This window comes from Cryptomeria japonica, chromosome 8, assembly GCF_030272615.1.
Source record: "Cryptomeria japonica chromosome 8, Sugi_1.0, whole genome shotgun sequence".
NCBI lineage: Eukaryota > Viridiplantae > Streptophyta > Pinopsida > Cupressales > Cupressaceae > Cryptomeria > Cryptomeria japonica.
Window position 1 is genome coordinate 125444964 of NC_081412.1, and position 23198 is coordinate 125468161.

Consider the following 23198-nt stretch of genomic DNA (forward strand, 5'->3'; position numbering starts at 1 on the left):
TAGAACTGGAAACATCAGTCAAATTCTGGGTGCAGCAATTATGAGGGATGGAAACATCGGTTAATGGCTGTAAACCTCAACAAAAGAGCAGATCCAAACTCTATTTCAGCAACAACAAGAAACCTCTTTCAAAATGATGGCTGGAAACATGCATTACAGCTGATCCAATGATTGGAATATGCAACAAACAACAACAATAGTCTGAAAGCCTTTCAAAATCAGCAATACATTATTTCAACACAATAGTGCTACTGTAGCATTTGAAAATGAATTCAAATCATCAATCGATCTTTCAACAATTTAGCACAATTGTGATTCTCAGATGGAATCACTTCCAATGCACAAGATTGTTATCATCCTCAAATCCAATATGGAAGCAAAGAGGGTTTTTGTCCTCAAGATCTCCCACACCAAAGTTTTTTGTTCTGGAATACTTTAAAACTCCGATTTGGAAGGAATGGTGGAAAATGGCAAAAATGGATGATTTTCTTTGAGCCTTGACCTCTCTTTTCTAGGCGCCTACTTTTGGCTGAAATATTCTAACTTCCGAAATATTGAAACCTAGAGCAATATTATGAAATAAATTATATCACGGCAATAAGAGTTTGATTCTTAACATCAAAATGTATTCCAGAGAATTACAGATGAAAGAAAAGCTTTGGCAAAAAGTAAAAAGCACCTCTGATTCAGATTCTGAAATCAAACTTACACACCCAGGGTCTGCAGAAGACTGATTGCAGATTGAACTTCTATCCTGACCTATTCGCCTATTATTGCAGGAAGAATTAAATAGTTTGCAGACCTGGAAGATAGTCTGCTCGCTGGGAAGTGGCCTGAACTGTGATTTTATGGCTTCCTTAAGCGCTGCAAACCCTGGTGTTGTAAAAAGCAACGAATACCTCCTAGAAGTTTGCCCTTTGATGATACACTGATCTTCTGAAGCTGCACAAATTTCCCTGTCCAAATAAACCTGAAAACTGATTCCAGAACTCTCTGCAACTGTCCCTAAACTGTACGGCTGAATGAAAAAGCATGAGATATGCCTGGGTTTGCGTCCAAGCATGCACCTTTCAGGGGTTTCGTCCTGAAAAGCAGACTGTGTTTCTTGCAGAGACAATTCATAACAAAGATTGAATGATAGAATGCCTCTCAAACAACTTCCAGCGACTTCTTATAGAGCCTTCTAAAAAAGCATCGAATTTCCTCCATAGGTCCACTTAGGCATTATTTGATATTATTTGCCTCAAAATGTTTTTAATTTAACCCCATGGGAATTCGCCTAGCATTGATAAGGTTATTGTTGACCCTTTTTGTGTCAACCCTCCCCCGAAGGTAACCAATCTGAGAAATCTAAAATTTTGCATAATCTGCGTGTTATGCGCACCTGGTTAACCTGCATGTTATGCACATTATGTTAGCAAAGTGCAGAAAAGGCTTTAGTTTAGTATGTCTCTAGAGTTTATTCTTTAGAGGGTGTATGAAACAAGTTTTGAATCCTTAAAAATCTCTATGTTTCATGTTTTTTTCAATTTGCCAAGTCTTGGCTGAGTCTGGGCACTGAGCCTAAATCCAAGTCTGAGTCAAAAACTAAATGGTTTCTTCACGAAAAGAATTTTAACAAATAAAAAATGATACAAAAGTCAAGAAACTGCCAAAGTTGTGTCTGTATCTAGTGTATTTGATACAAATTTGGGTATAAAAATGGTATACATATTAGATACTCCAGAACTTTTGTATCCTATCTGGATATGCTGGTTGCCTACTCGAAAGATGTTAATTTTATGTATTGTTTTAAATTTCTATATGTAAAAAGTTAATAAGAGCAAATTGTTTTTTGGGATTCTTGTATTTTGTTATTGTTGTCTTTATATATAAATGTGTGTGTGTAAATTATATATATAGGTTTGATGTGACCATTTCCTTTCAATTTACTCTCCATTAACTCAACTTGTTGTAACTAATGCAGTTTCATGAAGTATCCAGCTTGGTTATTTGATTCATGCTTGTAGGTTTCACCCATGTTTTAAGTAACTGTTCCTTTTTAATTTTCCGGATGTCTGAATCTTAGTGATTCATTGATTGATATTGCAGGTATGAGTTCAAAAAGAATCATGAAGACTGGATCAATTCGGTGAAGCCTGATTTTGGACCTGGCATATCTGGTCATATACGTGCAGCTCTAGACATAGACACAGATGATGAAAATATTGGTCTTTCCTTGAGGGTTAGGGAAGAAGCGCGCGAAGCTCTAAATTCTCTTTTAAAGGTATTTATGCCTCGTAGCTACAAAATATGATTAATCATGCTTGCTGCAATCTATCAGAGTGCACTTTTGTGTTATGGAAGTTTGATTAGGTCATTAAGTATGTGAATTTTATTTCTGTTGGTTTGAACATATGGGGAGCATGATTAATTGTCTGCTACATAAATGTGAGCCTCTGCTCACTTATAGTGACTGGAGCTTCAGCTCTACTTATTTCAGTCAACCTTCACACACCATATTTATGCACTTTTTGATAGCATGAATTTCCTGTCAGATATCCCATGCATGCATTTCTTGTGATTTTTTCTTGTTGTCCATGTGTTATCTGGCAGTAGGTTGCATGTGATACCCTTTACTGGTTTAGTGCATGGATGAATTACCAACTTTAGCGCTACAGTGCAATAAACTGACTATTCTTACAAGAGATGAATTTAGACATTTCAAGGCATATCCTGATAGCGTTTTTCTTTCTTTAATTCGTGGAACAACTTTGAATTGATTGGCTTCTAGTCTCAACTTTATAAAAAATGTTATCTTTGTTCTATTGTGTATCATGTTCACAGGATGATGGAATATTAGTCATTCCTACAACCGCAGATCCTCCTCCTAAGCTCAATATGAAGGTGAACTTCTTGGAGGACTTCCAAACGAGAGCTTTGACTCTGTTATGTATTGCTGGCATGTCTGGATGCTGTCAGGTAGCACGGAAAATTTAAATGGATTCTGGCTGTTATTACATTCCTTTCTGCAAATCTTTAGCTTATTTCAGTAAAGATTATTCTTGGAGACAACTGGGCTTCTTTATTTAAGAGTTGAATCAAATAATATACTGGATCCACTAATAAACAGTCATTTTTTCATTGTTTTAATGTAATAAGCACAGCTGGTGTCGGTTCGTAGATTCTCTTTCCAGCAATTAGACATTGCTTATTATGTTTTGGGGAAAACATTTGCTACTAAATTGTGTTTGTGTATACATAAATGGACAGGCAAGCATACCTTTAGGACAGCATGATAAGTGTCCTGTGGCTGTGTCATTCATAGCAAGGCATGGGGGAGATAGGTTCCTTCTTGATACTGTAAGGGCTGCATATTCTACTCTCCACCAACAAGTAGAGATTAGTTCAAGTACACAGACAGCGAATCCACCGAATGGCAAAATAGAAGCCGCAGAGATCGCTAAAGAAAAGGTATGATTGCAAGGGTTCCATTTTGTTATTGTAAAGATGATTTCAGAAGAGAATAATTTTACAAAGACTCGTCAGTATTTTTAGAATAAAATAAAAGATAAGTCAGTCATAAATATATCTCCTCAAGGTTGTTTATGTTCATGTTACATAATACTTTTCTTACCCCAAAAATATTACACCCTACGTCAACTCGATTCTTCTCATAATTTTACATTACCTTAAAGTAATTCTTGCCATTTTTCTCAGCAATCTATCTCTTCTTTAACTTTTATTTCTTTAAGTTTCTTTAATGTAAGTGTGCCTATTGTGTGTAGTGTCTGCAACATGTTAATTTCTGCATATTGTTTGACTCATACCATGTCAGTTTGCCAGATAATTGTTCCATTAAATCATTTATTTCAAATTCATCCGACTCTTAAACTTTGCTCAAGGCTTTTGATCTTTTGATTCATGTCTGAGCTTTAGCAGCTCAATGCGAATTATTTCTAGTCCTTATTCAAGTTGTCTTTTTAATTTACACAAGAGCTTGCGATGTATTCTATGTCAAATTGAACTATGAACTATTTATTTATACCCTTTATGGTCTGTCTCTTTTAAGTTTGGTATCTGTTAATCTGCAGTTGTGCCATGCATAATTGACTCGGTTATTGGTCTTGGTGTCTAGTGTTAGGCAACTTTATACGTTTTAAAAAATCTTTAGACATAGTGATATTCTTTTGAATTATTCTCATTGCGCTTTACTCAGGCATTGATTAGGTCTAACTTGGAAGTTGTCAAGTTGTATTTTTTGATTATTTTTTTAATTTCCTGGCATTTGTTTGGAACAGTTTTGTTCTGTTGTGGATGTGTGTTAGGAGCACAAAATTCAGTTAGTTATATATGACTTGCAAGTTTCAGTAGATTCAGTTTCTCCTTTGCTTGATATATTTGAGCTCTTAGTATATTGCATCTATTGGTCTACGGTTCTTCACATAGTTACCAGGAAACTCCAGTATAAAAATGAGTACCACATCCGTGTCCCCATACACACACTTTCTGAGGACTAGATTTATACGTAATAGAGTGGAAATCCTCTTATTCATTTACTTGTCTATCGTAATTTGAAGTGCATTCCCCACCCCTGTACTGGAACCTCTATCCACGTGTCTCCAGGTTACTATGGTTCTTCTCCATCTAGGACTTTTTCATTAGTTGATTGAGATCATCTGCTGCTATGTACATTGTATAGAAAATAATTCTTTTCATCCTGTCTGTCACACATTGACCAACAAATGTTTGTAGGTGTTTGCAACCTCCTGTGCTGTTTGAAGTGTAGAGATATGCTGTTCACATTTGTTCATTGGAAATTATTTCGTTTTACGGATCTTCTTTCATTCTACATAGCTTTTGGTTGACTTGCTCCATTCTTCGTACCTTGTCCACGATTCCTTTTGCAAGCTTACCATATTTCATTCAATTCCTAAAACATGTCGCTCAATGCATATGTACAGAGTCAGGTGATCTAAGGTTGTATGTTTTTACTACAAACTGGTAATTACTGTATCCTTTAATGATCAGTTCCTCTATTTCTATACTTCCGTCTTCACCTTGAAGCTGTGTACTGCATTCTCACTTCATTGGTTCTCCTCTTTCTTTTTGTTCTCTTCCTATTGCAATGTCTTGCTCCTCCTTACCTTTTTCTTTAGCCTACTATGTTGTTCTTTTATCTAAGTTGCTGGTGTAGGTATGGGTATGAGAACCTGGTATGTGGGTACAGGCAATTTTTTTTCGCCCTTGGGTTCCGTATATATATATACAAATTTTTTAAAGAAATATGCAAAATTGTAAAACTAAATGCATTTGATAGTATGATACTTCATTATTGATCAATGCCAAATGCCAAAATGGTAGTGGTAAAGATAAATATTAAATGCCAATTGATAGTTAAATATTTAATATTTATGTTTATCAATTGGCATTTAATTGTGATAATTTTAGTTGTCTAAGTTCTTGATTCTGGTATGGGTATGAGAACCTGGTATGTGGGTACAGGCAATTTTTTCCGCCCTTGGGCTCCGTATATACATACAAATTTTTTAAAGAAATATGCAAAATTGTAAAACTAAATACATTTCATAGTACGATCCTTCATTATTGATCAATGCCAAATGCCAAAATGGTAGTGATAAAGATAAATATTAAATGCCAATTGATAGTTAAATATTTAATATTTATATTTATCAATTGGCATTTAATAGTGATAATTTTAGTTGTCTAAGTTCTTGATTCTGGTCTCCATTCCTAGACCCCCTCACTCTAATCAAATTTCTTATATGACAACAGATCCCACTAACTAGTGGGGTTTTGGAGTGGAGACCCTAATGGATTTGAGGGGCAGCAATGTTAAGCTGCACAATATTTTATATGTGAGAAAAACCCAACGATTGAAGGGGTGTGGGGAAATGAACTTTCATTTCCTTGTAGGCCGAAGTTAGGGTTCAAGGGCTACAGCCCTGAATTTTTTTTTTGAGAGAAAATGAGAATAGAGAGTGAAGAGAGCAAAATGATCTTTGTATTGGGTGAAATGATGCTTTTAGAGACATTTTAGGGTCTTCGGATGCAAAAAATGTCTGTTTTTGTTAGTTTTTGGTGCTCAGAGCCTTTGGGTATGCCTGGGTACATACTTGGGTATACCTAGACACCTGGGTGCATTACCCAGGGTGTACTCTCAGGCGTACTTGGTATGGGTGCGGGATGCCTTAAGGGTGTACCTAGTAACATACACTGCCATGGTTGTTTTCTAGTATTTTTCTCCCATGTGAATCCTTTCTATTTTTGTGTGGATGGTGACTGTTGTCTACTTGTGAGCCTAAAACATGTACAAAATTGTCAGTGTAGTAGATTTGGCAATTTGCTGCAGTCCTCTTCAATCATTTGTTTATTTGAAAACTACCAGTCTATTTGTTACAAGACAATCTGTATCATTCTCTTCTGAATAGGTAGAGAAATGAATCAATATTCAAGTTTTCAATTAATAGCTTTTTCCCAATTTGCTTAAATTCACGTGGATCTGTTAGACCTCAGTGTGCCATGCTTGCCAATCCAATCCAAGTGAAGCCAAGTGCCTCTATGAAGCATATTGTGGAGATCACATTGCAATCATCAGCTCCTAAGGATAATATTTGTGCTATAGCCCTTCTGTGTGTTCCTGTTTTGGGGGAATTACTCCCACATTCCATAGTATATAGTTAAAACAGGGGCAGAATGTCCCCTTTATCCCAAAATACTAGATGCACTGTAGACTTACTGGGCTGTCCGTGCTAAGAAGTGGTGTCCTGGAAATACCCTGCATTTCTGTGGCAGAAGAGGATTCCTTGACATTTTCAAAATTGTTTTGGGATCTGTAATCATCTCCCATTTCACCTAGTGAGGTCTTGTGTACCCTGCATTTTAAGCATTGATTTTAATCTGATAGAAAAGAAGCAAAAACAATTCAGTATGAAGTGGGTGGGTTTCTTTTTGATTGTCAGTGAGTATAAATTACGACCCTTAATCTTTTTGTTTGAGCAAATTTCTCATGTGAGTGGCCAAAGGAGAAGAGCAAGCAAAGGTGGCAGGGGTGAGCAGGGTTTTTTAACCAAATTGAGTTCTGTAAAGAGACAAGAGTTTCATTATTTTTTTAATTTTGCTTCATCTTGCCCACTTTTATAGTTTTTAGTGTGTTTCATTGTACATCATCAAGAAAACATTTTGAGGTGAACAGAGTAGCCAGCAACATGCTAGCTTGTGATAATGAAATTAACGTACCAGAAAGACATTCCTCTAGAGCCCATTGTATAGCAACTTTTCATGAGTAACATGATTGTAGTTTGTGCTATCACAGAAGCTACTGTAGTGATGTCTTTTTTTTAGTCTAGCCGAGTTTTTAAAAGAAACTCGCCGAGTTTTTGCTGCGAGTTAAAGTCAGAAAAACTCGCCGAGCTCAAAAACTCGGCGAGTTTTTGCAACTCGCCAAGTACTCTGCGAGTGTGCCATCTATGGTAGTTAGTATTACATCTATAGCATATAATCTATTAGCACAAGCTGCTACCATGGATTACCCTTCTTTCTTATTTCAATCAATTGGTAAAACTTCTGTGTGTGTGGGCATCTTTGGATTTCACGAGTGAGGTTTCTGCTACAAAAGAAATGCATAAAATTTTATGCAAATACTGGAAAATTTCATGTAGTAGTGCACTTTGGATTTCACGAGTGAGGTTTCTGCTACAAAAGAAATGCATAAAATTTTATGCAAATACTGGAAAATTTCATGTAGTATTGTTTTTCTATAGTTCTTGAACTCTTTCAACCAGTTTTAGCTCTTGAGAAAAAAAAATCTAATTTATATACCATATCCAGGAAACTTCTAGGAGAATTTTTACAGTTTTCATGCACTGCTTTCAAGAGACATATTGAGACTAGAAAACATCATTTGAAGTCTCTTAACTACCAGAGACGTTGAGAATGTGTTTTGGATATAGGAGACAAAGGGGTGAGTTCTTAAATCCTTGCTCAACTATGCTTTTCACTTATATGACAACAGAGAAAAGTTCCACTTAACTGACTTAGAGTTCGTCAGTATGTGAAAGTGCAGCTACTCAACTCCTTAAGTTAACAGAGGACAAACATTAGTACTTTCTGTGATGGAAGGAAAGGTTGAACTGTCAGGCACCCGCCCACCCTTGCAACTAATAATTCTCTTTCCTCTGCTTAGTTGGTTTTCCAATTATGACACCATGGGATATTTTGGAAATGGTAGTTCATATAGTCAGCTACCTATCTACACATATGAATCCAAATCCATTTACCGGGTTTACATGTTGATATTAGAATCCCTTATGTATTAAATTCTACTCATAATCTGGCCACCAACTTTGAGAACAGGATATGATAACAACCCTTGGTAAACAACAGAGCTTTCATAGCTTGTTTGCTGTATGCTGTAAATCTTGCTTTGTATCACAATATATATGCAACCCATTATCAAAAGTTAAACATAATTATCAAAATGTTATAAATGATTACTAGGTATCTTAAAGTGCTTATAGTTGGAAGGTAGTTGTTTCTTATAGAATAAAGTCCCTCTTTCTATTGATGCCACCCTTTATTTTAATTATGTGAAATGTTGCTCTTAATGCAGACACATGCATTTGACATTCATCAATCTTTCATAGGTATTTGAAGGCAATTGCAAGGGATCTAAGATTGATAAATATTCTGGCCTTACCTTCTGAATGTTAATTAGTAATTACTACGTCCAACATCATCCTGACTTGGATATTTGTACTATAAGCAGTAGAGGTGTTAATCACATGATACTTTTCCTAATGGCTTTAGTGGTGTTTTTAGAACTCTTTGCTCTCTCCTGTTTATCTCACAAAAACTCGGCGAGTCTTTGGCAAAAACTCGGCTGCATAAGAAAAAGAGGCCCAAACACGTCAAAAAATTATCTAAATTGTTTTTTTTTCAAGTCAGTCTCATTCTCTTCATCAAAATATATACATGAAATATAACATTCTCTTCATCTTCATCAAAATATATACATGAAGTATAAGTCACATTTCAATATGTCTTTTTCCTTTCATGTATATATTGGCAGGATGTTTGAGAGTGGTTTCAGATCTTTAGGAGTTATAATGCAAATTCTAGGTTATAGAAGATCTTTTAAATTTTTAGATAGTCAAATTTCAGTTATCAGTAGGCTCCTATCAGCATTCTCTCGCTCTATCTCACTCACTTTATCTGCCTCAGATTTTAGACCTATCTATCTCCCTATCACTCTTCCTCTATCCCCTCTCTCCACCACTCTCTATTTCACTCTCTCCTCTCTACCCCAAGATTTGGACCTATCTCTCTACCCCTCTTTCACCCTCAGACCCACACAAGGGGTGCTACCCTCAACCTAATTTTGGTGAGGTAGAGGAGCCACATCGGACTCCTAGGACTAGACCCTCTAGTTCTATCTCTCCCCTGGTTTTCACTAGAGCTGGGAAGAGGAAGATGTTAAATGTTTTGATGTAGTATATACTTTTAGTTTTACAAGAACAATTTGCTATTTCATTTTGTTTCAGTCTATCAACCATCAACATTCCACAAGAGGATGCTATTTTGTACCCAATTTGCATTTAAACTAATCAAATATATCTAGAATCAACTTGTTTCTTTTGTGTACTCATTTATTGACTCATTGGATGCATCTCCTCATTGAATTTTGCAAAAAAAAAACATTTCTAATTAAATTTAAGCAATTTTTTAAGTTGCCGAGTTTTCACTGAGTTTTTGCTTTTGGCAAGTAGTTCAACTATGATTCCACTATTTACCATTTCTCAAACCCCACAAAAGTAACACCAAACACCTGGTTTTGGATCTTTATGAACTTTTTTCTTTCTATGAGCTAGCATATAGAGATAGGATAGCCCTTTAAATGTCGATCAGTTGGATCAGATCTGTAGGGCTGGTGGTGGCACGAGCATAGCTCTATAACTATTTACAGGGCACTCTCTGCTCCAAATGGAAGGGCCCAGGCAGTCAACTTTCCTGTTTGTTGTTGGGGGGAGTCCATATATACTCATAATATAGGGATAGGGCCATCTCTCACTCAATGTATAGAATCATATGACAAATTGATGTCTAATTGAGGATAGGGTAAGGTGACAGACAAAAATGCTTCTCATTAGTTAAGGCCTTTGGCTCTTTTGTTTTCCCTGGTGTTGTAAGATGTGGTACCTAGCTAATCGGGTTTGCCCCCTCAGACCCTTGGTCCTGGTCCGCTTCGGTTCAGGTCCTGGGTTTGGGTTTGATCTGGCTGTGGTTTGGACAAGGTTCGTTTTCCACAGGTCAGGTTCGAGCCAAGTCGAACCCGGCCGGCTGATCGACCCAAAAAGACATTTAATGTGCAAATTTTTTTTAAAAAAAATCTGCCAATGAATTTGTAAAAATAAACCCTAAAAGCAACTTCTAAAACATAAACTTGGCTCATTTCTCCTCATTTGTGTTGCAAACAAAAGATTTTGCTAGCAGGTTGAAGAAAGGGTGAACAAAACTTGGCTTCCAAGATCAAATAGGAGGAGTTGAAGACTGATTTTTGAAGCTTCAACAAGTGTTGCAGCATGATTTCCACACATTTGCAAGCTCCCATTGGCTGCAAGAGGTAGATTTTTGAACATTTTTTTTCAACTATTTTTGTTTCATAAATTGTCAAACATGAAACATTAATTGTTTTTCATTATTTTGTTTTTGTTTTTGATTTTGAATATGTTCATATTATTTCTTGCCATAGGAACTAGAATGGCATCTACCTCTTCCCCCATTGGCAATGAACAATCAAAACAAAGAAATGATCCAAATTCTCCCCTATAGAAGTATGTTGACATTATAAGACCACTTCCAGGAGGTGGGGGGTTCTGTTGGAGATGCCAAGGATGTGGTATGGAACGTAATAGTTCATATTATCGGGTGGTAGGCCATTTGTGTGGAATAAAAGGAAGAGGCATAAAAAAATGTCCTGGAAAAGATGGTAAACCTATACCAAATGAGACAGTGATGAAATATATTAGGGAGCATGAGGAGGCAGAAGAGAGAGAAGCCCGCAGATTGAATCAAACTGCACCAAAGAAAACAAGAGGAATGCAAGCCCCATCTAATCCCAATGTTGTAGTAGAAAACCACCCCTTCTTTTCCACAGCTGAACCTCAAAGTGAAGCACCCTTGACATGCAAAAGAACAAAGGGGCCTTTAGAAACCGCATTTCAAAATGTGTAATGTCCCCTTTCTAGGTGATAGGAGAAGAGTAGTAGGATGGTCTATTATTTGGATCCTGTAGGCCATCAGGACGCAGAGGGATTCCTTTCAGTTGATTGTTAGAGGTAGTTCTGAGCTTTATATGCCATTTTCAGCAGTTTCAGGCATATTCCTAAAAGTTAGGAGGTATTCCTAGATTTTAGGGGATGATTAGGATTGGTTTGGGAGGTGCCTAGAGGCTTTCTTGGATGATTGGGAGATTTTTGTTAGGTTCCTAATTTTTAGGAAGAACTTCCAGATCAACAGCAATTACCGAAAGGTGCTCATAGCCGTGATTAGTCATCAGGACTTAGTTTCAGGTTCATCGGGATTTTCGTGTACACTTTATAAGCATCCCTAGATTTTAGGGATGTACACCCAGTTGGCATCGAAGATTCAGGCTATATCCACTTTTAGGTGGTCATCAACAAAATACAGTTTGAGGTTCAATTGAATGTTTGGGGAAATAAAAGGAAATATTAAAATATTTTAATATTTCCTAAGTCATGATTCAATAATAATAAAGTATGATAATATTTAATCATACATATCATGACCTAATAATAAAATAAATCATTTCTTTTATGAAATAAAGTTTTTATCTTGGTGGGGCTGCTTTAAGCCGTGAAGTTTGATATTGCCTTGGCAACTATAGGGGCATTAAAAAATAATTGGCTTCAATTATCTCTTGGCCTTTATCGGCTAGGAAAAAATAAGTGTGAGCCAATAAGAAATTTTTGTTGATGGGAACTTTAGCACAAGTCCAAATATTTCTTTCCTGAGCCAAATATTTCATTCCCAACTTTGGGAAAATTGGGAAATTGGTTTAATTGGCCAATGAGAGAGTCGGGCCATATTTCGGCGTCCATGCGTGTGCAGAAGGTTGGAGTCGAGTTTTAGTGGGAGCGGATTAAATAGCGGATTTCACCAGAATTTTGGCGTTGATTGAGGATCTATGATTGAAGGAAATCAAAGGAAAACGGAAATAGAGAGAGATCGGGTTTTTTTTGAAGAAGATTATTCACGACTATTATATTGGTTGGAAATTTCTCTCTGCAAATCATTTAACTGAATTCAGGACGAAAACCCTGAATCTAGCTTTGGACACAACCCTAAAGCAATCCACTTCATTCCAATCAAACACTGCCGACTTAGCGTGTGGGTCGCAGCATCTTAAGGCAATCCGAAAATTCATTGATTACGGAAGGTATTACAGTGGTGCCAAGATTACTTGAACATCAATCTGCAATAGCTCTGGTCTCCCGAACCTACAAATGCAAAGCATCATAGAGCTGGAAATTAATGTGAATAAAATACAATTTCATCAAAGATCAAGGCTTAGCTGGCTGGAAGAAGTCGTGGTAACTCTGGATAGCACCCGACACTTGGAAATTCACAGAGGTCCTCTCTGTTGGATGAGTGACTACTATTTGCATGATACTCAGTTTGGTAACAGTCCAGAATCAATTGCTGTTCTGGAACAAAATCTGCTGGAGTTTCCAGAATCGAGGTGAAGTTTAAGGCAGAATGATGGGAAGTCATAGAACTGTGGAAACACCCATGCAGATCCGAGTATGTTTGAAGTGGCTTTCAGTTTCTGAGCAATTGTAGCGACATATTTTGAGTATTGAGTATCAAGATTATCTATTTCAATAATACAAATCAGAATTCTGTTATTTTTCTACTGAAAAATTTAATTGTTTACATTCTTGTCAGTTAAGTTATGTAATATGAACAAAACTTCATGCCATGATCAAAACTTAAACATTCATTCAAAGCTAATCCCAAAAAACCTTTCAAGAAATTGAGTTCAGAATCTTTCAAATGAGAGTTAAGACATTGCTGACCAAGATGTAGCAAGGTGCATATATGCAAATGGGTTGGCTTTCAATGTTGTTGGCTCCCCATATTGGATGCAAATGTTGAAAAGTGTTAATGAAGCTCCAAGAGGGTATAAGGGCCCAAGTTATGAGAAGGTATGTGGAACATTATTGGAGAAAGAGGTGAAGGGGGTTGAAGATGCATTGAAACCCATAAGGGATTCATGGGTTGAGACAGGTGTATCAATTGTTTTAGATGGGTGGAAAGATTCTAAAAATTGTCCCTTGATCAATGTCATAGTGGTGTCCCCTAAAGGGGCAATGTTTTTGAAAGCTATGGATTGTGAGGGCCAAGTAAAAGATGGCCAATTTATTGCAGATATTCTCATCTCCGCCATTGAGTCAGTGGGACCCCGCAATGTTGTCCAAGTCATAACGGACAATGCAAAAAATTGTAGAGCTGCTGGTTTGTTGGTTGAGGAATGCTATGATTACATCTTTTGGACACCTTGTGCGGTACATTCACTCAATCTTATGCTACAAAGGATTGGGACTAAAATAAAATGGATCAGAGATGTGTATGCAGAGGCTGAGGACATCCAGATGTTCATCACAAACCACCACATGTCTCAAGGGGTTTTTAGATCCTTTTCGAATTTGGAGCTATTGAAGGTAAGTAAATATTAATTTAATTTTACATTTTCTTTTTTCTTTAATTTTCAATGTTCATAATATTATTGTGTAAGCTATATTGTGTATTCTTCTTTAAAGTTTGTCTTTATTTTTTAATCATTTTGGCATTAATTTGTGTTATAGGTTGTTGAGACCCGTTTTGCATCAAACACAATCGTCTTAAGACGACTTGTGAAAGTTAGAGTGGCACTATGCAATATGGTGATCAACACCAATTGGACTGTATGGAAGCAGAGTAGCAGTGAGAGGGCAGCAAAAATTAGGGACCGAATATTGAATGAGAAATGGTGGGATCTTGTGACATCTCCTTAGTATCACTGAGCCCATTATGAGCATGATTCGCTATATCGACATGGATAGGCCTTGCATTGGTGAGATTTATGATGGCGTTGACTCAATGCTTGAAAAAATGAAGTGCACTATAAATGCAAGAGAGAAAGACCCCAATGAGAAATTCTTCAAAGAATTGGAAGCAATTGTTGTTGAAAGGTGGAATAAGATGAGCACTCCTTTGCATCTTCTTGCCTATGCCTTTAACACCAAAGTATTATAACAATCAATTTATTGATAAACCAGGAAGGATTCCACCATGGAGAGATCTAGAAGTATTTGATGGGTACAAGGCATCATTTCTTAGACTACATCCCGATGATGATTCATGAGATACTGTTACAAATGAGTTAATAGAATTTGCAAATGGGAATGGTCTAAGTGTTGATGCTCTTCGCCATAGATCCAAGAAGGATGCCCATAGTTGGTGGTACTTCCATGGCACATGCTTCCAACACCTACATCCCATCGCTGTCAAAGTTTTATCGCAAGTAAGTTTAATTAATTAAAATTTATCACAAGTTTATTTATAGTTTACTTTGTCTTCATAGGTTGCTAGTAATTTTTAATTTTAATTTTATAAATGTATAACTTTAATTGTTTACTTTGTCTTCATGGGTTGCTAGTTCATCTGCTTCAGAAAGAAATTGGAGCACATACTCTTTCATCCACTCAGTAAAGCGCAATAGGTTGCTATCAAAAAGAGCGGAGAATTTAGTATATGTGCATTCCAACCTACGTCTTCTTTCACACAAACAACGTGACTACATCCAAGGGGAAACGAAGATGTGGGATATAGAGCCAATACCGATTTGGATGCTCTCGCTTCTCATCTTCTTGCATTAACACTTTACGACTCAGATACTGAGCAAACTTATAGTGCAAGTGCAAGTGGCATTGGCTCATCTAATGTCAATGTCAATGATGAGGAGGATGAGGATGAGGAGGAGGAGAATGATGAATTAGAAATTTAGAGAATCCATTTGATGATTAAACTTTAAATTGTTGAAAGTTGAAACAATGACACTTGAATATTTTGTTTTTGATATTAAACTTGATGTATATGATGCTATTATGGTATTATCATGATGCTTTGATTACAAGTTTATGTTTGTTTTGTTGTTTATATGATGCTATGTGACATGCTAATCTTAATTCATGCTTATAGGCTGCTCAAATATTAAAATATATATATCTACATGTTTTTGTACTAACAAACCCAAACCCCTTTTCAAAATTTTGCTGTACCGGCGTACCGGTTCTTTGAACCCGAACCAGTGCCCAAACCCGAACCAGCAACCTAGTGTGGTACTAATACATAATGCGTTTTATTGTTTTCATGAGAAAATGAAACTGGTACTAATACATGATGCATTTTATTATTTTCATGAGAAAATGAAACATGCGTTCTTGTTGAATGAAAATACACCAAATGGTTAGGGAGATAGATTCATATCATGAAACAACTTCCTTATCATGGTAGTGGCATGATCATTACACTTCGGTGTAGTGACTTTTTAAAAAATTAAGTTATATTGATTTTATTACCTCACTTTTGATGCATTATGTATACACTAGCACCAAATCTTTGTGCTGCTTTGCTTCATAGAGAAAGAAACTTTACTTGTATTTGGATATTATGGATGTTTATTTTTTTTCTAAATATTGACTAATTGGTAGGGGTTAGGACAGTATATTATTTCATTCATGTTTGTTGTGACTATGCTCAAATATTGTATGCAGGGTAATGCTGCTTACAAACAAAAACAGTGGCAAAAGGCAGTCAATCTCTACTCAGAAGCAATTAAGTTAAATAACAAGAATGCAACGTATTACAGTAACCGTGCTGCAGCTCATTTAGAGCTAGGGAGGTAAGATGTGGTTGGATTGTCTCATAGTTGTACATTTTTCATTATCAAATCTATGCAGACTGCCTTCCATATCATCTTATTGTTATGATATATGCAGTTTTCCACAAGCTGAAGCAGATTGCACTGAAGCAATTGCCCTTGAAAAAAAGGTGAAAATCCAAATTCATTCTATGAATGCCATCAAAGTAGAATATCATTCATAATAATAATATGATAATGCATATATTTCTTTCTGTATCATGCTTCTTTTTATACAAATGAAGCAATAGAGTAAATGAAAAGAAATTAGTTTATTGTTTTTCAGTATTGTAGTTTATTATTATGCTTCATTTCTGAGTTTAGCCGCCATAATAAAGGCTCTCAAGAAATTTAATACAACTGTTATTCAAAATAAATAAATAATATATCTTTGAGAAATTCACATAGTTGTCATATTCATGTGAACAAATGCAGAAATGTATCACAGCAAGTTTTTCGGTAATAGATGTGGTAATTTCTCCAGATATCTGCAGTCTTGACCCAGTAAAAACAAGAAATAGATATCTGGATGAAATAATCTTATTGTAACAATCCAACATGTGAATATAGAAAGAGCAAAGGTGATATGACAGGGGATCACTTCCAAAATTGCTGGTATCCTTATGGTTAGCAATCCATCACCATTCAAATCAAATCAAGATACTAATTATATTGCATGATAAGTGCGCTTAAGTTCCTTATTGGCGACTTGTTTTAATCACGGTTACATATAATGCTTGCAACACCTAACCTTCATTTACTATTGTAACATTTGCAAAGGCTCTTAATGTTGTAGCTTTAGATTTAATGTCCTGAATGTTAATGGCTCTTTCAAATGCATCCATTCTGGCTGCAGTAATATCAGCTAGGTTTAGATATTACCACCTCCTACATGCCTAAGTCTGAGAAATCTCTATGGATTGCTGCCATGAATTTGTCCACAACAAAATGATGTGACAAGATGAAATATATAAAGGTCCATTATGCTTGTTATTTTGACTAGATATGGAGAATAGTGGATTAGTAAGTCAATTTTACTTTAGGATCACTCTCGCAATGGGCATCCAGAATGAGAATACATTTTTACATTATCAAATTTTCAAATTATCTTGAAATGTGGAAATACTAGAAAGCATGCCACATGAATTCTTTAAGAACATTATTTAATAGTTTGGATTCAGTCAACCTAGCTTTTATCATGTAGGTTTTCAGTGTTCGATAAGCTTGCAAGTCTTGTATAAGATATATTGTTTTTCCCATATTGCTTTGTTAGTAATAGTCAGTGTACCATGGGGGGACGGGGACGCGATGTCTCCTGCCACCGCCATCGGAGCTCCGCCGGAGATGGGGAAACGTCTTCGCATCTCCAAGCTTCCTTGGGAGACGTCTCGACGTCTCCAAGTCTCCTTGGGAGACTCCCAGGTGTCTCCTTGGGAGACCCCCAGGCGTCTCCAAGTTTCCTTGTAAAACTCCCAAGCGTCTCCAAGTCTCCTTGGAGACTCCTAGGCGTCTCTTGAGGGGCGAGGAGACTTGCAAGAATCTCCCATCCGACGGCTCCAAGACTCCTTTGGAGACTCCCAGACGTCTCTTGAGGGGCAAGGAGACTTGCAGAAGTCTCCCGTTCGAACACGTTAGACTCAAAAAGCAATTGAAATCCTTAAATTTTTTTTTAATTTTGAGCGATTTGAGCATTTTGCCATTTTGTCTTTTGTAATGCTATTGCTATTTGCTACTCATTCTAATGATGTATCATGTAATCATCATTATAGACTTTGTGATATTAGATATTAATATGATATTTTGATAATAGAAATCTCCAATTTGACAATTTCATTTGTCAAATTTTATTTAGCAATTAGCATTCAAAAAATCTTTGTATTTAGATTTAATATTTCAAATTTTTCTATTTTGTAATTTTACTAATTTCTTATAGTTCATTTGAAATGTAATTCTTATACTGTTATACTTCTTTTCACAACTAGTTTTTCAAGTACTATAAGTATGTGTATAATTATATCAGCACCACCACCCTGCCACCCCCCCGCCGCCACCTCCTGCTGTCCCCAAAACCCATCCCCAACGGCCGTGGAACACTGGTAATAGTTTTGTGAAGGAGTGACTTCTAGTGCTTTGAGTTGCTGACTTCTGGCATTCTTTATCGAAAAAATGGGGCTTAAGTGTATTGGACCATTGGAGTTACAGAATTTGAAGCTCATTGGGTAATCGATGGAGAGTCAAGAGAGTGAGTTCATCAATTTACTGGTGAAAAGGGGTGGTGATAATGGCTGAGCATGATCGGGGATGAATGAAACATTTTTGAAATTCTTTGATCAAACTTATAGACCCCAAAATAACTTGGAAAGGTTACATTGGTGAGTTCATCACTTATAGCAGAGGGGCTAGTCTGCTGTTCTCCATGGCAAAATTGTTGACAACCAGCAAGAATGAATGGATAGAATTTGTTAGCTTTTCCTGATGCAAATAGAAAAGGGAATACAAAGAATATGAGAACTTGATCTATAGTTGAAAAACTCAGACTCAGTAATAACTTGTTTTAATAAAAAAAAGTCAAAAACTTAGTGGCAGAAACTCAGGTAAAACTCATCAATAACGGGGGAAATTTTCCAATCATTAAAAAACATATTAATTTTTAAAAATACTTTTAAAAACATGCTTACCACTATATTTAGGGAACATGGATTACTTATTTCCTTCATATATAGATCAAAATTAGAGTTAAGTTTGATATTGCATAGACCAAAAAGCAAGTCCACTACATATCAACTAGGTTACTGGATTCTCCTATTCTGGGTTTCGTTGTTGAGCTAAACAGGAGTGGAAGTGGGAATACAGACAGGATGGGTAGGGCATGGCCCGCTGAATCATGTGGGATGGTTTCCAAATGCAAAACAACTCCAAAAAAGAGAAAAATAAAATAAAAATAGCAAGTGCATCCTTGGAAGGTCAATTTGACCTATGTGGTTAGGAATGTTCACCTTGAAAATTGTGGGAGAATATTTTCTTTTTCCAGCATTAACCAGCTTGGAAGAGTATGCTTTTTTTTTTTTCAAGTCACTCTCATTCTCTTCATTAGAATATATACATGAAATATAACATTTAAGTATAATTGACATTTCAACATGTCTTTTTCCTTTCTTATACTTCAAGCTATATTTCATGTATATATTGGCAGGATGTTTGAGAGTTTTTTCAGATCTGTAGGAGTTGTAATGCAAATTCTAGGTTTTAGAAGATCTTTTAAATTTTCAGATTTAGTCAAATTTCAGTAACTAGTAGGCTCCTATCAACATAAGTCACATTTCAATATGTCTTTTCCCTTTCTTATACTTTAAGTTATATTTCATGTATATATTGGCAGGATGTTTGAGAGTGGTTTTAGATTTGTAGGAGTTATAATGCAAATTCTAGGTTTTAGAAGATCTTTTAAATTTTCAGACTTAGTCAAATTTCAATAACCAGTAGGCTCCCATCAACATAAGTCACATTTCAATATGTCTTTTTCCTTTCTTATACTTTAAGTTATATTTCATGTATATATTGGTAGGATGTTTGAGAGTGGTTTCAGATCTGTAGGAGTTATAATGCAAATTCTAGGTTTTAGAAGATCTTTTAATTTTCAGATAGTCAAATTTGAATAATCAATAGGCTCCTATCAGCATTCTCTCGCTCTTTCTACCTCACTCACTTTATTTGCCCCGAATTCTAGACTTATCTATCTTCCTATCACTCTTCCTCCATCCCCTCTCTCTACCACTCTCTATCTCACTCTCTCCTCTCTCCCCCAAGATCTAGACCTATCTCTCTCACCCTCGGACCCTTGCAAGGCGTGCTACGCTCAACCTCATTTTGGCGAGGTGGAGGAGGCACATCAGACTCCTAGGACTAGACCCTCTAGTTCTATCTCTCCCCTATTTTTCACTAGAGCTAAGAAGAGGAAGATGAAAAATGTTTTGATGTAGTATTTACTTTTAGCTTTAGAAAAACAATTTGCTATTTCATTTTGTTTCAGTCTATCAACCACCGACATTCCATAAGAGGATGCCACTTGTACCCAATTTGTGTTTAAATCAATTAAATATATCTAGACTCAGCTTGTTTCTTTTGTGTTCTCATTTATTGACTCATTGGATGCATCTCCTCACTATTTTTTGCAAAAAAATGCATTTCTAATTAAATTTAAGCAATATTTTAAGTTGCCGAGTTTTTGCCAAGTACTGGCCGAGTTTTTCCCGATTTTTTTTTCAGGCCTTGGCGATTAGTTCAACTATGGGAGGAATGGATCTTAGCAGTGTCCTCCATGACCTTTGCACTGGATAAGACTGAGGGATCTTGTCTGCCAGTCAACAAAGAGGGCACCACCTTCCAAGTGCCATTGGCATCTGAATTTCTGCCATTGCCATGTGTTTGAGCCTTCCATTCACCTTCTGTTGCTAGGGATTCAGAGTAAACTTTTTTGGTAAGTGTGTTGATGTTAAACTTTTTGGTAAGTGTGTTGATGTTTAACTTTTTTGGTAAGTGTGTTGATGTTTAATATATATATATATATATATATATTAATACACATGTGCGTGTGTGTGTGTATATACTTTTGTGTACATATGTCTATACATAAGTGCTAGGTTGCCAGTTTGGGTTCGGCTTCGAAGAACTAGTACGCCGGTACGACAAAATTTTGAAAAGGGGTTTGGGTTCATTTGTACAAAAACATGAAAATTATATATATATATATGCAGCCTATACGCATGAATTAAGATTAGCATGTCACATAGCATCATATAAACAACAAAACCAACATAAACTTCTAATCATAGCATCATGATCATACCATAACAGCATTTTATACATCAAGTTTAATATCAAAATGATAAAATATTCAAGTATCATTGTTTCAACTTTCAACAATTTAAAGTTTGATCATCAAATGGATTCTCTAATTCATCATCCTCATTCTTGTCCTCCTCATCATTGACATTGACATTAGATGAATTAATGCCAATGCTAATGCCACTTACACTTGCACTTTAAGTTTTTTCGCTATCTGAGTCATCAAATGCAACAAGCTGAGAAGTGAAAGCATCCAAATCAGTATGCTCTGGCTCTATATCCCACATCTTCGTTTCCCCTTATGAGCCAAGTTAATGTTTTAATACTCACTTTTAGGGTTATATTTTAATTTTTTATGTGGCGGAATTCAAAAACAATTAAATTTTGCAAAAAAAAAAACCATTTTTGGGCTGTCAGACCCCTAAGTTCGACCTTGGTCCTCTTGGATTCGACCTGGTCCAAACCAGGCCTGTGAATCACGGACCCTGTCTGGACCACAGGCAGGCCGGACCAGAACCCCAGACCAAGACTAGTACCAGGGGTCTAGGGGGCCGAACCCAGTAACCTAGCATAAGTGTATAGATGTGTATAGATATGTATATACATGTGTATAGATGTGTATACATGTGTACACATGTATACACATGTACACACACACACACACATATATATATTTGTATGTATGTATTTATGTATCTTTACATTTATACATACACACATATACATATACATATGCATTTTTTCTTTATTTGGTACATTAAGTATTGAAGTAGTCAGTTTTCCACAATTCATTATGCTTCTTGCCGTTCTTTCTGGATTTGATTGTGTTTGTGATTTTTTTGCATTGACGTTTCGGATCGCACTCTATGAACCATCATTAGGATGATAGAGAGCTCAGGGACTAGAATCCACAAAGAACAGCAAGAAACATCAAGTATTTTTAAATATTTGAGCACTATTACTACCTGCCCAGATATTTCTGTTTTTCTTCTATTTTCTGTTCTGAGAAGAGTCTCTATTTGATGCGGCAGTTGCTTTTTCTCATTATGCTTCAACACCTACCGCCTTTTTAGTCTTTGTCAAAATTGAAGTTTTGGTCTGAACTGCACGTTTTGTCACAGGATATCATTTGAAATTTAAACTTTCTTTTGAAACCCTCAGCAGTTAGAAAATTGCCTGCTAGTTTAATTTGAAAAACAGAAACCCTAACAATAATTCCGTGGACAATTCATAAAAAGGGAGGAGATTCCTGTCTCTGCTATCAGCAAATAGAAATTCGATGAAAAGAACTCAATCGCTCTCTTAATATGCAGTATTAACCACTTAATGTGGTTATTATACTGCAAAGAAATGTACGTATCAAGTAAATACAGAGATCTTCTGAAACATATGCTGGAATTATAGACAAGCTTACACAAACTCAACACACACTGTTTGCCCTTGAGAAAGGTTGAAAACCCAACATAGCCTAAAATACTCCAGCTCTAATGAGCAAATACCTTCTGTTCAACCATCACAGAGGTTAATTACAGATATTTGTAATGCCCACACAGCATCATTGAGCTTCAAATATAACTGCAACACACTCTCACTCAGTTCAGACTTGCAACAGTCCAAGAATGGTCTACAAACACTGTAAAAATGAGTACAACCTAATTCCCAAATGTGGAAAAGGCAACACATGATCTTCCTACATCCTCCCAACCTCAAAAAGATAAAAAATCAGCAGTGTTCCACGGGGACGCGTCCCCCCCCTTTTTGGGCGCGTCCCCCCATCAGATACATCTTGGGGACGGGGGGACGGGGACGCAACGTCCCCCACCGTCCTGCCACTGCCACCCAAGCGCCGCCGGGACGCGAAGACGTCTGGGCGTCTCCCAGAGAGACATGGAGACGCCTCCACGTCTCCTTGGGAGACATTTGGGCATCTCCCCGTCCTTTGAGAGACGTGCAGACGTCTCTCCAGGGACGGGAAGATGCCCATACGTCTCCTTTTGCCCCCACGTATATGCAATTGCCAATATTTAAAATTAAAATTTTAAAAAAAGGTGACTTTTAAAGTTTTTTGAGGGTTAAGGGGTAACTCTAATTGGACGTGGGCCAATAGAAAAATAACACCTGACGCCTTCAGAAAATAATAAAATTATTTTTGGCCTCGCGGGGCGCTGCCCCTCGACCCCGCAAGGGGCGATGCCCCTTGACCCCAACTTGGGGGCATTGCCCCCAAACCCCCGTTGAAAAATATATGGGGAAACCGCGCCAATAGAAGTAGGGAAAATCTAACCTCCGAGTCTGATTAGGCTCCATATAACAACACAACTTAGAAATCTTGGTATTTAGATTTAGTATTTCAAATTTCCTAGTCTCATTT

The 23198-nt window shown here is 36.6% G+C and overlaps 1 protein-coding gene across 1 annotated transcript in view; it reads left to right on the forward strand.

The window, feature by feature from the left end:
- LOC131041621 (translocon at the outer membrane of chloroplasts 64) overlaps window positions 1–23198 on the forward strand; it is a 159322-nt gene that overhangs the window by 130978 nt on the left and 5146 nt on the right. Inside the window, exons 7-11 of the mRNA XM_057974759.2 lie at window positions 2092–2266; window positions 2827–2961; window positions 3253–3453; window positions 15837–15964; window positions 16062–16113. Coding sequence (XP_057830742.1) covers window positions 2092–2266; window positions 2827–2961; window positions 3253–3453; window positions 15837–15964; window positions 16062–16113 — 691 coding nt within the window. The remainder of the gene's footprint in view (window positions 1–2091; window positions 2267–2826; window positions 2962–3252; window positions 3454–15836; window positions 15965–16061; window positions 16114–23198) is intronic.